Source organism: Vipera ursinii (genome assembly GCF_947247035.1).
Source record: "Vipera ursinii genome assembly, chromosome: 2".
NCBI lineage: Eukaryota > Metazoa > Chordata > Lepidosauria > Squamata > Viperidae > Vipera > Vipera ursinii.
The window spans coordinates 281,593,922-281,610,990 of record NC_139513.1 but is presented as its reverse complement, the minus strand read 5'-3'; the positions used below and the strand labels follow the sequence as shown (position 1 = coordinate 281,610,990).

Genomic DNA, 17,069 nt, shown 5'->3' with positions numbered 1-17,069 from the left:
GCATATAAGAGGACTTTTTAATGCATGAAAATCTTCTCAAAAGTTGGGGGTCATCTTATACGCCCAGTCGCCTTATACGCCGGAAAATAGTAAATCCTCAGGAGCAGAGACGTTAATGGAAACGGACAAATCCAGCGCTCGAGAATGGCGAAAGACGACCTCATAAATAAACCGACCAGCCCAACCGAGGCTGAGGCTCTAGCTTACTGGCGTCCTAGGGCAGCAGACCCCCCCTTTTTTTTTTGGAAGGGAGCAGGAGTCAAGTGCGTACCGGGCCGCCAGCGCTCAGCGAGCACGAGAGCTCAAGGGAGCACGGGAAGCCAGGCGGAGGCTGACCTGACATGTTCGCGCGGAGCTGAGCTTCACCTGACCCTGGGAGTTCAACTTCAGGGCGTGGTGCCGTGGCCAGACCTACAGCAACACCCAGGAATTGCGACAGGCAGACTGCAGAGGAAAGCTGGCGCTGGGGCTTCAGCAACCCGGGATCGCCCCTCCGCCCTGAAGTAGAAGGCGGCCTTTTGAAAAATAAATATAATATGTGCAGGGTTTTTCCCCTTTATTTCTTTTTCCCCTTTCTGTATACTCCAGCGATAACTTATGCAAGTGAAAGGAGGAAAAACCCCGAGTTTGCATTTTCTTGGAAAACTTTAGAAAAGCACAGCAAAATGCAGGGGGGGGGGGGTAAATGGGCTTCTCGATCTCAGTGCCACGCAGGGCTCCTTCTGGTTTCTAGTTACTTGGAAACTCGGGGCTTTCTTTGAGGGAATCTCAAACTTGCGGCTCAGGGCTGAGCCCGTTTCTTTCACCACCACCACCCGCCCTCCGCCGCCCTTTTCATTAACTAACCTACGGAAAGAACCGCCTTCTTTCAGATCTGGTGCCTTCCCGAAGTGTTGGGTCACAATGCTCGTCGCTCCTGGCCGAAACAGCCAGCGTGTGTGGCTGAAGTAGAAGGGGGCGCCAACGCGAGAGGAGACGAGGTTTAGGCGAGGCAGAGCAAAGCTGATCTCGAGGCCAAAAGCTCAAAACCTTCACCTAATTGAGAAGCAGCCCTGACTTCCTACTTACCCGTATTTTCCGGTGTATAAGACTTTAACCCATGAAAATCATCTCAAAAGTTGGGGGTCGTCTTATACGCCCAGTCGTCTTATATGCCGGAAAATACGGTAGCTGAATGACTCCCTGCTATGTTGAGATGGGAAACACTACAAACTGACAATATTATTTCCCCCAAATTGACAATATCCTTTTCTCCAAAGATGGAAGGGGATGGGAAGGGGAAAAAAAAAACCAAAATCCCTGTCCCCAAATGTTGAGTGAAGTTCTCGACCCCAAGAAGCTTGCCTATCTCTTCTTGACATTAGACCAAACGTGGGCCTGCTATGTATTGAAGAAAAGCTTTCTTACATCCTCTGGCAAGGTTTTTATGTCCCTGTTAGCTCTAACATCTTAAATCCAGCCTTGCAATCGGTCACAAAGTTTATGAGGCTCATGGGCATAACGGAATCGATCACCGAAGGCAATAGATAGCCTCCCAAATCCACCTGGACGATAACCTTAAGTCTGCTGTGCTCTGGGTTCCTAAAAGAGAAGAATGGGGTTTTATCAATAAGAGTTCTGAGGAGCCTCCCTCCCCATCTTCTTTGAATCCAGTGTGAAGTAATCAGTTGATGGATTTCAACCTCTGCTAAGTACAGGAATCAGTTTGGCCTTTTCCTGCTTCTCTTCCCCAGAAGGCGATCGATAAGATTCTGCTGGTTCCCTCCCTCCAAACTTCTCCATCTGACCCATCTGATCACAGTTTAAGCTTGGCTTGCAGCACTCAAATAAACTTTGGGTTTGCAAGTCTCTGCTTTCTCCCGGAAGCTCTTTAAAGATGGGTGCAGAAAGAGTTACATGCACACATTCAGGTAGTAATATCAAGTCAGCATTTGGCACTTCTGTAAAATCAACAGAGTCAGGTCTATGTAGAGTGCTTCCAGCTTTCAGGTGAAATGTTTTTCCAGAAATAAAACCACCTGCAATTAAGCAGCTCAAAATCCTTACTCTGGTAGTGGAAGACAGGCATAGCCGGAAGTGAAAGTAGTGCCCCGAATATAAGCTGAAGTTGGAGGTAAATCGGGATAAGCCACACTGATAGCTATAAGAGAGAACAAAGCAGATGTTGAACTCTGTTTAAACAGCCAAGCCGTCTGAATCTGAAAGCCATTCAAATATGAAATCAGATTTTATTCAACCACAGACCATGCAGTTTATTGAAGTTGAAGGAAAAGGTGTTTATGTATCCATACATGGGAGTTTGTGTAGCTTTTTGGGGGGGAGCCTGAGACCATCAAGAAGTGTAGGACCTTTAATTCTAAGTAAACTTAGTAAGAAAATGAGTATTTTTAGCCAGCACAACACACATGACCAGAATGGGACAACTCGCCACAGTCAACTAGCCATGTCCAACTCGCCATAGCCAATTCACCATGGGACAACTTAAAGATAAAGGTAAAGGTTCCCCGTGCGTGCTAGTCGTTTCCAACTCTAGGGGCCGGTGCTCATCTCCCATTTCAAAGCTGAAGAGCCAGCGCTTGTCCAAGGACATCTCCATGGTCATGTGGCCGGCATGACTAGACGCCAAAGGCGCACAGAACGCTGTTACCTTCCCACCGTAGTGGTCCCTATTTTACTACTTGCATTTTTATGTGCTTTCGAACTGCTAGGTTGGCAGAAGCTGGGACGAGTAACAGGCGCTCACTCTGCTACACGGCACTCGGGATTCGACCCGCCAAACTGCCGACCTTCTGATCAACAAGCTCAGCGTCTTAACCCACTGAGCCACCGCATCCCTATGGGACAACTTACTATAGAACAATTCAACTATATTCAATCTAATTATTTTAAATAATTATTTTAATTTTTTTTTATCTTTTATAGTTCACATTTTATTTTGTTCCCTCCTTTTTCATCCTTTCTTTAATGTTTCGATTAGACTATTTCTTCAGTATTAGTGTAACTCTTGTCCCATGGCGAGTTGGCGGCACCCAGTTATTGTAGACCCCATCTGACAGTCCCTCTGATAAACTCTGACATAAAAGATAGGGTGATGACATGGTCTGCATCAGGGGTTTCCAATCTTGGCAACTTTCAGACTTGGCTGGCTGGGCAATTCTGGAAGTTGAAGTCCGCAAGTCTTAAAAGTTGCCAAGGTTGGACACCCCTGATCTGTGGTAGAGGAAATCTTATACCCCATGAGTCCTCAGAAACTACTTTCTGAGTAAATGGAACAAATTAAAACAGGTGTCAAATTGCCGGCCCACGGGCTGGATGCGTCATGCTGAAACCGCGCCCACTCCACCTCTGGCAATGGGAAAAAAAGTCACGATACATCACGATATGTCACGTGACGTGGCGAGTTTGACACCCCTGAATGAAAAGGTGAAATTGACTTCTTAAAGAATTTACCATTCAGAACAGTGTTTGTCAGCCTTAGCACAAGTTTAAGATGTGTGGATTTTAAAGCAAAGCAGCCCCAAACCATGATGCTCTCTCCGCCATGTTTTACAGTGGGGATTAGGTTTTGATGTTGGTGTGCTGTGCCTTTTTTTCTCCACACATAGTGTTGTGTGTTTTTCCCAAACAACTCAATTTTGGTTTCATCTGTCCACAGTATATTTTGCCAGTAGTGCTGTGGAACATCCAGGTGCTCTTTTGCAAACTTCAAACGTGGACGGATGAAACCAAAATTGAGTTGTTTGGGAAAAACACACAACACTATGTGTGGAAAAAAAAAATGGCACAGCACACCAACATCAAAACCTAATCCCCACTGTAAAACATGGTGGAGGGAGCATCATGGTTTGGGGCTGCTTTGCTGCCTCAGGGCCTGGACGGATTGTTGTCATTGATGGGAAAATGAATTCCAGAGTTTATCAGGACATTTTGCAGGAAAATGTAGCATCATCTGTCTGCCAACTGAAGCTCTGCAGAGGATGGGTGATGCAACAGGACAATGACCCAAAGCATACAAGTAATTCAACAAAACAATGGCTTCAACAGAACAGAATACGCCTTCTGGAGTGGCCCAGTCAGAGTCCTGACCTCAACCTGATTGAAATGCTGTGGCATGACCTTAAGACACCCCAAGAATATTGCTACACTGAAACAGTTTTGTGCAGAGGAGTGGTCCAAAATCACTCCAGATCGTTGTGCAGGTCTGATCTGCAACTACAGGAAACGTTTGGTTGAGGTTATTGCTGCCAAACGAGGGTCAACCAGTTATTAAGTCCAAAGGTTCACATACTTTTTCCACCCTGCACTGTGAATGTTTCCATCTTATCTTCAATTAAAGCATGACAACAGCTAATGTTTGTGTAGTATTATTTTAAGCAGACTGTGTTTTTCTATTGTTGTGACTTACATGACGTTTAGAGTGCATTTTATGGCCAATTCATGCAAAAAACCACATAATCCCAAAGGGTTCACATACTTTTTCTTGCAACTGTAGTTATTAAACCAATTGCATAGATCTTCTCTTTCCTGAATATTTGTACCTGCACACACATTTATCACTTAAACACTGTAATTTTTATCTTCTCCAAGTAAACAATTACTTACAGTTTGTTGTCTTTAAACTTCCATCATAGGTTTTTACGTGCAGCATGTAGACAAAATCTCTTGGCGAAATCATTCCAAAGCCATAACTGTGGGTAATACTGCGATAAATGAAAGTGTCCTATGATTTAATTAAAAAAAAGTCCACAAATGAAAATTTAATTTAATTTAATTTATTGAGATTTCTATACCGCCCTTCTCCCAAAGGGACTCAGGGCGGTTCACAGGCATAAATATAAATGACAATACAAAAATTAAAAGACAATTAAATCAATGCCCAAGTTAAAACAAGAATAATAAAACAAGCCTATAAAAAACCCATGTACCCCCATCAGGCCAGACCCGCTAGTTCAAATAAATGGGTCTTCAACCCGCGACGGAAGGATCGGAGGTCTGATGCCGTCCGGAGCTCAACCGGCAGTTGGTTCCATAATGCCGGAGCACCCACAGAGAAGGCCCTCCCCCTGGGGGCCACCAGTCGACATTCCTTGACAGGAGGCACCCTGAGGAGGCCCTCTCTGTGGGCGCGCACAGGGCGGAGGGGAGTCGACGCCGGCAGCAGGTGGTCCTCGAGGTATCGCGGACCCATGCCATGTAGGGACTTAAAGATCATAACCAAAACCTTGAACCTTACCCGGAAGACAACTGGTAACCAATGCAGCTCACGGAGCAAAGGTGTAACATGGGAGTACCGGGAAACTCCCAAGACAACTCTCGCGGCCGCATTCTGTACCAGTTGGAGCCTCCGAGTAGTCTTCAAGGGAAGCCCCATGTAGAGAGCATTACAGTAGTCTAGGCGAGAGGTCACGAGCGCATGAGTGACCGTACATAAGGCCTCCCGGTCCAGATAGGGCCGCAACTGGTGCACCAGGCGAACCTGGGCAAAAGCCCCACTAGTCACGGCCACTATATGATCCTCCAAAGTGAGTCGTGAATCTAGGAGGACTCCCAAGTTGCGAGCCCTATCCACAGGGGGTAAAAGCTCACCCCCCATAGAAAGAGATGGAACATCCCAGGTGTCCCGGGAAGCCGGAATGTACAGCCACTCAGTCTTGTCAGGGTTGAGCTGAAGTCTGTTCCTCCCCATCCAGACCCGAACCGCCTCCAGGCAACGGGACATCACAGCGAGGGCATCACTGGGGTGGTTTGGGGTCGAAATAAAAAGTTGGGTATCATCAGCATATTGATGATACCCAACTCCAAAACCACGAATGATCTCACCCAGCGGTTTCATATAGATGTTGAACAGGAGAGGCGAGAGGACCGACCTCTGAGGAAGGCGAGAGTCCTAGGGGTCGACCTCTGCCCCCCTGCCAACACCGACTGCGAGCGTCCCAGGAGATAGGAGGAGAACCACTGAAAAACCGTGCCTCCCACTCCCAGTCCCCTGAGACGCCGCAGCAGGATACCATGGTCGATGGTATCGAAAGCCGCCGAGAGGTCTAATAGGACTAGGACAGAGGAATATCCCCTATCCCGAGCCCTCCAGAGATCATTCACCAGAGCGACCAATGCCGTCTCCGTGCTGTGCCCGGGCCTGAAACCCGATTGGTAAGGGTCCAGATAATCCGCTTCATCCAGGACCAGAGGGAGCTGATGCGCCACCACACTCTCGACAACCTTCGCAAGAAAGCGAAGGTTGGAGACTGGACGAAAGTTGTTCAATACAGCTGGGTCCAAGGCAGGCTTCTTGAGGAGAGGTCTCACCACCGCCTCCTTCAAGATGGTGGGGAAATAACCCTCGCTCAAAGAAGCAGATATAACCGCCTGGAGCCAGCCTCGTGTCCTCTCCCTAGCTGCATAAACCAGCCAAGAAGGGCACGGATCCAATAAACATGTGGTGGAACTCAGCTTCCCCATAATCCTGTCCACTTCATCAGGGGTCACAGAATCAAACTCCTCCCAGATAACATTGACAAGACCGCCCGTGTCCTGATCGCCAGACTCTGCCCAGCTGGAGTCCAAACCGGTCCGAATCCGAGCGATTTTATCCGACAGATGTTGACTAAACTCCTCGGCACGACCCTGCAAGGGATCCTCCCTCACCTCCTGATTAAGAAGGGAGCGAGTCACCCTAAACAAGGCGGCCGGACGATTATCTGCGGACGCGATGAGGGTGGAGAAGTAATTACATGCTGCCTTGCAAATTAAAACAGGTAGGGTGTCAACTTAGGGAGGGGGAAAGTGTAAATCAAACTATCCAATCTTTTTAGCCTGAGATATTTTTTATTGCCCATCTGTGGGCCTTACTTAAAAACTAGGTTTGTAAAGCCATTTTTATGTACAGTATGAACTACCAGGCAGTGACTTAAACACTATTCACTGTAATTCTTCACTGAATAAACTGAGGCACTACATATAATTGACAGAGAACAAATATTCTTTATGTGCCTATAAAGAATACGACCTGCTATTAATTTACAGAGGACTTTACATTTCTACATCCTGCTTGTCACTAATCAGCAAATCTGCTATGCAGAAGACAAATTCTGTTTGATGATGCCAAACATTAGATGGCCCTAAAGTAGAATAGTTGAGTGCCAAAACTCTGTTTATAGATATGGTTGGTTCTTTTAGCAAAGGTTTCCATGATTCGTTGAAAGAACTTTTCTTGTATTTTTAGAAAGAATTCTATCTCTGGACCAAACTCATTAGCTATGCTCAAACATGTCTAACTTGATTATTGAATTAATCCATATTTACATGGGTATTTACATAAAACACTAAAGCATAAAGTAACAAATCGGTTAGGTTTCCTAACAGTGAGAACAATTAACCAGTGGAATAGCATGCCTACAGAAGTTGCGGGCGCTTCATCATTGAAGACTTTTAAGAAGAGACTGAACAGCCATTTGTCTGGAATTGTATAGAGCAGGGGTCTTCAAACTTGGTCCTTTTATGACTTGTGGACTTCAACTCCCAGAATTCCTCAGCCAGTCAAGCTGGCTGAGGAATTCTGGGAGTTGAAGTCCACAAGTCATAAAAGCGCCAAGTTTGAAGACCTCTGATATAGAGTCAGTGGCGTAGCATGGGTTGTCAGCACCCGGGGCAAGGCAACCGGAAGCGGAAATAGAGGGGCGGGCGGGCGGTGACGTCACGGCACTGCTGAAAAGACGCGCCCTGCAGCGGCGTAGACTTTCCAAGAAGAGTCGCGCGCATGCGGGATGCTTCCGGGTCCCTCTCGAGGGCGGCTGGGCGGGGCTCCGACCTGCAAGAGCCGCTGCATTCAAGCTCGCACGTGAGCCCCGCTAAATAAAGCTACGCATGCGCACGAAGCTAGGCCGGACGGCCAGCGGGTCCGTCTTCGCTCGGCCAAACCTGCCAGGGTGCCTGCGGGGCGCTTGCGGTTGGCCTGAGCCTGGGCGGAGAGTTGGCCGCTTCTATTTATTTTATTCAGTTTATGTGGCCGCCCATCTCACCTGCCGGACTCATTTCGCTTTGCAAGAAAGAGCAGCTCGAGAACGGAGCCAAGCCAACTCTGTGCAGCCCTTGGGGCCCCCACACAGACACTTGTGTTTCAGGACCCAGAAGGCACAGCCGATTCTTTTCCAGGGGGGCTCCCCGGTGCAGCAGCAGCACCCCACTTTTAGGCGCGCCGCGCTTTTACGCGCGCCCCGTTACGCGCGGCGCAGCGGAGAGACCCGGTGAGCGAGCAGCCTGGAGCAACGGCTGGCAGAGGCAGAGTGAGGCTGGCTGGCCACCGCCTCCACAACTCTCGCTAGGCTGGGCTGGGCTGGGCCGGGCCAGGGGGGGCGGAGAAGCCGGACTCACATCTGCAGACGCTCGCGGGAGAACCCAACCTCTTGGAGACGCGCCAAAACTCGTGTCTAACTGGGCGTCGGACTCCCTGAGCAGCTCAGTGCGAGCGCGCCCCCCCAGATGTTGCGCCCGGTGCGGCCGGCCCCCCCTGCACCCGCCACGCTACGCCACTGTATAGAGTCTTCTGCTTGAACAGGTGGTTGGACTAGAAGACCTCCAAGGTCTCTTCCAATTTTCCAATTCTTATACTGTTTTCTGTCACTCATTACACCAATATTTTTAAACATTGGAAAATTTAAAATGTGTGAACTTCAACTCTCAGAATTCTCCAGCTAATATGGTGGCTGGGAAATTGCGGAAGTTGGAAGTCCATGCATCTTAAATTGCCAGGGTTGGAAAACACTGCACCATGCTCCCAAAATGGAGAAGGAGCAGGCTTTTCAGGATCATAGTGGTAGGTCTATGCAGATATTAGATTTAAACAGACTCTGCATATTGTGCGAACCTAGGCAAATTGTGTTTTTTCATGTAACACGATAATGTATAGATGATTTTAATGAAGCAGCCAGCCAATTACGCACTTCAGTTACAAGGTGAAAGAAAATAGAGAACCTACTTCATGCCTAGTCACAATTTTTTAAAACTATGTTTGATAAATATGTAGATGAACCCAAAAAGCAAATTAAAGCAAGTTAACAAAACCAAATACATCATAGTTTTTTGCATAATTTTTAAGCCGCCCTGAGTCTTCGGAGAAGGGCGAGATATAAATGGGATTAAAATAAATAAATAAATAAATGCAGCTTTGGTTTTCCACTTTATCCTACAGTACATATTTTTCTTGCACAGACTTTAACTGTGGACCTCAAATCCCAAAATTCCTGAACCAGTATGGCTGGCTCAGGAATTCTGGGAGCTGAAGTCCATAAGTCATAAAAGGGTCATTGTTCCCCACCCCTGCTGTAGTGGTATGTGGCAGTGACCTTGTGAAACCAGAGGAAGAGCTATAAAGTACATTATCATCATGCAAAAGGTATTTTAGCCTAGATTGAACCTTTACCTAGTTTTCCAGACAATAAAGGATATCTTTTATGAGTTTTATTACTTGTGGACTTCAACTCCCAGAATTCCTGAGCCAGCCATAGTGGCTCAGGAATTCTGGGAGTTGAAGTCCACAGTTGAAGTCTGTGCAAGAACAATATGCACTGTGGGATAAAGTGGTGGCTCAGGAATTTTGGGAGTTGAAGTTCACAAGCCATAAAGGGGCCAGATTTCCCCACCCCTGATCTATATCCTCAAATAACATCCCCGTCAAAGTCTGCTAATAGTTATGCTAATTGTTCAGTTTTCCTAGAAACGGCTATTCTATGAAAAAGACATACAGCTTAATTGCAGCATGCAGCCGCCCTCCCTTATCTCACCTGGTCAATTGTTTCTACAAGTTTATATGACTGCAACGATTTGTCCCATTTGCTGCGATACTCAGGCAGGTAAACAAAGGGGAATAATTTGTCAGAGGGTATCTCCAGTGACACTTCAGTCCGGTATCTGGAAACAAATATTTCAGTGTTAATTGAACTGGCGAGGATTGCAATACATCTGTGAGGAAAGGTCTTTCTAAATATATTATAGGGATAAATTGTAGTGGGGAAGGAAATGTTTTGGGGATTTTGTACACTCCTTCTGTTAAAGTGAGGGTTGCTAAGAGCTGGGGGGCGTATGCACTTGATAAATAAATGTATTATTTTGTGGTTGATTGCACAGTCAGCCAGATGCTTTAAACCAGCGATCCCCAACCTTTTCGGCTTTGGGGACCCCAGATGAGAGGGAATGGTTACACAAAAGTAGTGGGGGAGAGAGTGCACGCAGCTCCATTTGTGCAAGTGGCAGGCCCACAAGTCCGCTGCTCACACAAATGGAGTACAGGTAGTCCTCGAGTTATGACCACAATTGAGCCCAAATTCTATGTTACCAAGTGTAAGATTTGTTAAGTGAGTTTGCCCTACTTTACGATTTTTCTTGCCACAGTTGTTAAGCGAATCATTGCATGCATTAAGCTGGTAACTGTTCTGAACCAGCCCTCTTCTCTCAACCCCTATTTCAAAAGAAGAGACTGGAAAGTGTCCAAGGCTAAAAGGCTTCTGCCAAGATTTAATAGTAAACACACAAGAGCTTATCTCTCAAGCAAAAGAGTTGCTTTCAGCAACCAGCCCCTCCCCAAACACTCCTTTTATAGAGAGCTCAGGGCGTGGTCTCCCTGTGCCTCCTCCCGAGGAGTCCCATAGCCTTTCTTTGTTTGTCCCTGCTCGACTGCCTCCTGCGTCGGGCGTCCTTGAACAGGGCCAGCTGTGGGTCATCATCCTCCGCACTCTCGGGCTCACACAGCTGAGCAGAGGTTCCCGGCTGAGGACTTTGCAAAGTCTCCAAATCATCATCAGCCGGTTCGTTTCCCTCCTCCCCCACATCTGAGTCCTCCGATACATCGGAGCCGGCTGTCGGACCCACAGGCTGGCCCTGAGTCACAACAGTAACATGGTTGTTAAGTGAATCTGGATTCCCCACTGACTTGGCTTGAAAAAGGTGTTCACATGACCCCGGGACAATGCAACCATCATAAATAGGAACCACCTGCCAAGCATCTGAAGTTTGATCACGTGACCATGGGAATGCTGCAACAGTCGTCAGTGTGAAAAATCACCCTTTTCGATGCCATGGTAACTTTGAACAATCACTAAATGAACTGTTGTAAGTCAAGGACTACCTGTAGAGCTGTGCGTGCGAGCACGCTCATCTCTGCAGCGTGGTTCTGAGTGGGTCACAGCCCGGTGGTGGGCCGCAGCCTGGGGCTTGGGGACCCCTGTTTTAGATTGCATTTGGCATTTTTTTTATCCCTCTATCAAGTCCTTCTCAAGGACTTGAGTTCTCTACTTGTTACCAAGAAGAAAAGGAACAAGGAAAAAGAATTTTTTGAGGGTGGAAGGAAAGAACAACTCTTTTCTAAGTCTAAATAGGACAGATGATGGAAGGCAGCACTGTTGTATTTTTTCTTCTTCCCACAACCAATCTTTTCTTTCCTGGACACCAAAAAGAAGGAAGCCAAATATACCAGCTCCAAAACATTAGCCCTTACATCTAGTCCTCGACTTATGACAATTCAATCCCAAATTTCTGTCGCTAAGCAAGACAGTTCTTAAGTGAGTTTTGCTCCATTTTACAACCTTTCTTGCCACAGTTGTTAAGTGAATCACTGCAGTTAGTCATGTGATTAAATTTTGGGTGGGTGAGCTTTATGACTTGTTACGGTGTTCCACGGTCATGTGACCACAGTTCCTGATATTTTTTGCCATTTCTGGCAAACAAAAAAAACCTCATTCAAATGAATGGATTCACTGCAGTATCTGCTTAAAGCCCACTGTATTTGCTTAGCGATTGTAGTGTTTGCTTAGTGACCATCACAGAAAAGGTCAGAAGATTACTTTCGTTTACATGAATGAATGAACCTTTATTGTCAAAGTACAACCATGTATACATTGAGATTAGCTGAGCCTCCCTTTGTGCTCCCACCCCCCAACTCACAGTGACAACAAACCCTCCATCTTATTACACCTTGTGAACTAATTGCACCACACACCGGCCTCGCAAGTCAATTCTGCATAAAGTTTATAAAAATTATTTCCCGTTCAAAAGCCTTACAGCCCACGGATAAAAGCTGTTTTTCAGCCTGTTGGTGCAGCTGGCTATACTCCTATATCTCCTACCCAATGGTAGGAGAGTAAAGAGATACCGTCCAGGGTGTGAGTCATCCCTGAGAATTTTCCTCACTCTTCCAAGGCAACGAGCCCTGGCAATGTCATCCAGTGGTGTCAGGGGACAGTCCACAATGTCTTGTGCTGTACTTACCACCCTCTGTAATACTTTCCTATTCGCGGCTGTCAGACCAGCATACCAAACCACAATACCATACGAGAGGACGCTCTCTATAGTAGACCGGTAAAAGAGGGTCATTAGCCGTTGTTCTACCCTGTTCTTCCGCAAGACTCTGAGAAAGTGAAGCCTCTGTTGGGCCTTTCTAGCCACCTGGGTTGTATTAACTTTCCAGCCTCAACTTAGAATCAAAACTTATGACCATAATTATGGTCTCAATTATGGTGGTAAGTTGAGGACTACATGAATCACGAGCCTAGTAGTTCTGCTATAAATATTTCAAAACCTCCTCCCAGAGGGGAGCAACAGAAACAGACCATGAAGTGGTTGTGTGGGGTCTCTAACAATGCTTGGAGCTCTAAGCACATAGTGCTTACAAGCAGTATCCTGAATAATGGAAAATGAAATTCCTATAATCTCAGCTGTCCTTACCACCCTCTGTATGGACCTTCTATCTGAGGCACCCCCAAACCAAACAGTGATGCAGTTTGTTAAAACGCTCTCAATCATGCCTCTGTAAAAAGTGGCCAGGACAGAAGGAGAAAGATGTGCTCTTCTCATCTGATACAAGAAATGCAAACTATATATTCCAAAGATGCTTTTTCACGAGGCAACTGGACTTTTTTTGTTTTTCTTGAAGACATTTTGCTTCTCCTCCAAGAAGCTTCTTTAGTTCTGAAACTATGTACTCCAATCACCGGCCATCAACATACCAATCTATCAATAGGAAGGCACCACATAAATCCAAAACAAAGAATAGTCTAAAGCACACATTCTGGTAGAGAGAAATTCCCTGAGGATGGGCTCCAGCATGAGTCCAAAAGCTCAGAAGACTAAACCTCTGTCCCAGTTGTTAAGGAATTTGTTGTGCAGAGGTCTCCTTGTGCTACCAAAGAGTTGCACAGACAAGGAAGGGTACTGAGAGCAGCAAGAGTCACACACAGGAGTACACTGAGTTGTAAAAGCAAAAAGTATTTTACTTTGAGGGTGGTGTAAAAACAAAAATGCACAGTCAAAAATAAACAGTCCAGGTCATACACAATAGCAACAGTCCAAGGAGTAATCCAAACTACAAAGTCTTCTTACCGGTCCAGAGGTCAATACACAGTTCAGGTTTACAACAGTAGTAAACCAACAGCTGAGCAAAAACAGTAATAGTAGATATCAGTGAATTCAGAGAGAGAAGCTACGTTACTAGCTTCCTCTTATGGCCATGAGAACACTTACACACCCATTGGCCAATCAACTTCTTAAAGACATAGCATTATGGTTAATATATTTTCAACCCAACATTGTAGGCTAACACCATATGCCTAACACCAGTGACCGACCCAGATTGGATCTTGCAACATTAACAATTGTCTTGCTTAGCAATAGAAATCTGGGACTCAATTGTGTTCGTAAATCAAAGACTATCTGTACTTAGTTTCATGAGATATTTGACTCCTCAACTGACGAATATGTCAAACCAGGACTCCTTGATTACTACACGTGGAATCCTATTATTCTGTGTCTGGTTGTTAATGCATCCTTCTTTTGCGCTTCTTAGAATGGAGAAACATCTTTTAGAGCTTCCTGCTTGCTGATGCTGCTTTTCCATAGCTCTGGGTGGGTAACCAAAAATCAAAACTTGATACTTACAGGACTCCTGGAAATTCCGTTGAAGGTTTGGCCAGGATATCCATATGTTTCTCAAACAGAGAAGAAAGGGAACAGGAATTAACCATCTGTCTGTCTGCAATATCCATATAATTTTAACTGCATAAAATATTATTTTATTCCTACTAGCAAAACTGCATACACTGCAAGGAAACGTATTCCTAAATAAATGCATATGCTGAATAAAAGGAATCAAAGTTATTTCAGAAACTGAATTACAAGTCTAAGTACCTTAATTTCAATTGCCTGTTTGCCCCAATAATTTATTGAACAAAGCTTTCTGTATTTTCTTAGAATTAACTACGTATCACCCTGCCTAGGAGTGTCTATGAAGATTTTCAGTCATCCAGGTCATGGTTGTCCCAAAGGTGCTTTTTCAAAAGGCAACTGGACTTTGTTTTTTCCTTGAAGATATTTTGCTTCTCATCCAAGAAGCTTCCTCAGTTCTGGAGAACTGAAGAAACCAAAGAAAGTTCTTGGATGAGAACTGAAGAAGCTTCTTGGATGAGAAGCGAAATGTCTTCAAGGAAAACAAAGTCCAGTTGCCTTTTGAAGAAGCACCTTTGGGACATCCTGCCTAGAAGGGTATTTCTGCGCTCTAACACCTTTTTTCGTTTTATTTGCAAGGGACAACTAGTTCAAATAAGACAAACATAGAACATTTTCTTACCGTAGATTTTACCACTTTCCATCCTTCTGTATCATGGAGATAGAAAAAAACATTTGCGGAGAGGTCTTCAGCATTTTTCATATAAGCCATCTAACTGGGAAGATATCAAAGCAATGCGTATATCAATGGCATGGGATATCCCAACAGCAAGAGATTTTCTCTTCTGTGTTCCTTCAAAGGACTTCTATTCCAAGTATTTAAGCAAAAGTGTACAATAGCACACGGGCACACACACACACACACACACACACACACACACACATATTGAACCAGGGTAGGCTTCTCCAATTTGATGCCCTCTAGAGTCTAGAAACTAAACATTAAGAAAACCAAGATCATGGCATCCGGCCCTCTCAATTCCTGGCAAATAGATTTGGAAGAAATGGAGGTAGTGACAGATTTTATTTTCCTGGGCTCCAAGATCACCGCAGACAGGAACTGTAGCCAAGAAATTAAAAGATGCTTGCTCCTGGGGAGGAAAGCCATGGCAAATCTAGACAGCACACTAAAAAGCAGAGACATCACCCTATCAACAAAAGTGCGTATAGTCAAGGCTATGGTGTTTCCAGTTGCAATGTACGGCTGTGAAAGTTGGACCATAAGAAAGGCTGAGCGCCAAAGAATTGAGGCCTTTGAACTATGGTGCTGGAGAAGACTCTTGCGAGTCCCTTGGACTGCAAGGCACTCAAACCGGTCAGTCCTAGAGGAGATCAACCCTCACTGCTCTTTAGAAGGCCAGATCCTGAAGTTGAAACTCAAATACTTTGGCCACCTAATGAGAAGGAAGGACTCACTGGAGAAGAGCCTAATGCTGGGAAAGGTTGAGGGCAAGAGAAGAAGGGGACGTCAGAGAATGAGGTGGCTGGATGGAGTCACTGAAGCAGTAGATGTGAGCCTAAATGGACTCCAGAAGATGGTAGAGGACAGGAAGGCCTGGAGGAATGTTGTCCATGGGGTTGCGATGGGTCGAACACAATTTCGCAACTAACAACAATAACAAGAAGAGTCTAGAGGGAACTGGGGCAGCAGTTCCCAGAATTCTCCAATCAAGATGACCAGTCTGGGAATGTTGGCACTTGTAGACTCAAAACAGCTGAAGTATGCCAGTTTGGGGACTATTGTGAACTCATCCAAAAATTACTTCCTAATATTTCTACCACATTTCCACATGACTGTATCCTACTTTCAGGAAATGCTTGTAATCCAGACTACTTCAAATCTGTTGGCTTTGAAATCTGTGAATATCTCAGTGAGTCAAGCTGTAACAACGCCTCGAAAGATTAGTTCCCTCCTGAGTCCTATGTTATATTGTTTTCTTGACTGCAGCATGAAGTGGTTTGCTATTGACTTCTCCTAGAAAGCTCCTTTGATCCTCCAGTCCCAGCTCCTGAGATTTTCTTAAACCCCAGCTCAGGTTTTTTAAAACATAAAGGGAACGGTTGCTGGAATTGGGTATGTGTAGTTTAACAAAGAGAAGAGTGAGGGGTGACATGATAGCAGTGTTCCAATATCTCAGGGGCTGCCACAAAGAAGAGGGAGTCAAGCTATTCTCCAAAGCACCTGAAAGCAGGGCAAGAAGCAATGGATGGAAACTAACCAAAGAGAGAAGCAACCTAGAACTAAGGAGAAACTTCCTGACAGTTAGAACAATTAACCAGTGGAACAACCTGCCTCCAGAGGTGGTGAATGCTCCAACACTGGAAGTTTTTAAGAAGAGACTGGACAGCCATTTGCCTGAAATGGTATAGGGTTTCCTGCCTGAGCTGGGGGTTGGACTAGATGACCTCTAAGGTCTCTTCTTCTTCTTCTTCTTCTTCTTCTTCTTCTTCTTCTTTCTTCTTCTTCTTCTTCTTCTTCAGCACATATTAATACTTGAGCAGGGTCAGAATAGATGGGAAACCACCAGGAAGTCCTAAGACTGTGCCATCAAACTCTAAGGATACCTGAGATCAGGGAAAGGGTTTTTCCAGGACAAACTTCCATCAAATGTTTTTTGTTGGGTTTTTTTCCGGGACAAACTGCCATCAAACCGTGCTGGCAAATTTATTTCTTTGAAAGAAGTGCAAACTGTCTTGTGTGAGTTTCTTGACGCTGCTGCGTTTCCAGATGTGCCGAGCAGTTGTGATCCTTCCAGTCTCTCGAGATCCCCGCTTGGCTTGGACGAAAGGGACCGAAGGCAACCCTCTCCTGGCATTAAAGTCCCATACCCGGACATAACTACCATGCCCATGGCACCCGCCCTCACCTCCGAGCATCTTTCGCCGCCTCCGCCTCCCCGGCTGCCAGCTGTAACTGCGAAACCGCAGCAGGAGAGGGCGGTGTGGCCGGCCGGGATTGTGATGCCTTCGGCCCCGATGCCTCCTGGGAATTGTGGTTCCAGGCTCTTCGCTGCCTCGCGTGAGCCAATGAGCGCGCGGCAGGGACGGAGCATGCGTCTTCGAGTCCAGCCGGCGCCATT

The 17,069-nt window shown here is 45.8% G+C and overlaps 1 protein-coding gene across 1 annotated transcript; it reads right to left on the bottom strand.

Moving 5' to 3' along the window:
- Window positions 1-1,421: 1,421 nt before the first annotated feature.
- STARD6 (StAR related lipid transfer domain containing 6) lies at window positions 1,422-17,068 on the bottom strand (the record flags this gene model as incomplete). The annotated part of the gene is made up of 4 exons (XM_083351177.1): window positions 1,422-1,687; window positions 4,603-4,720; window positions 9,780-9,906; window positions 16,857-17,068. 4 exons carry the CDS (start codon window positions 17,066-17,068, stop codon window positions 1,425-1,427), a joined length of 720 nt encoding a protein of 239 aa, XP_083207303.1. The 3' UTR covers window positions 1,422-1,424.
- Between the last annotated feature and the right edge of the window lies 1 nt (window position 17,069).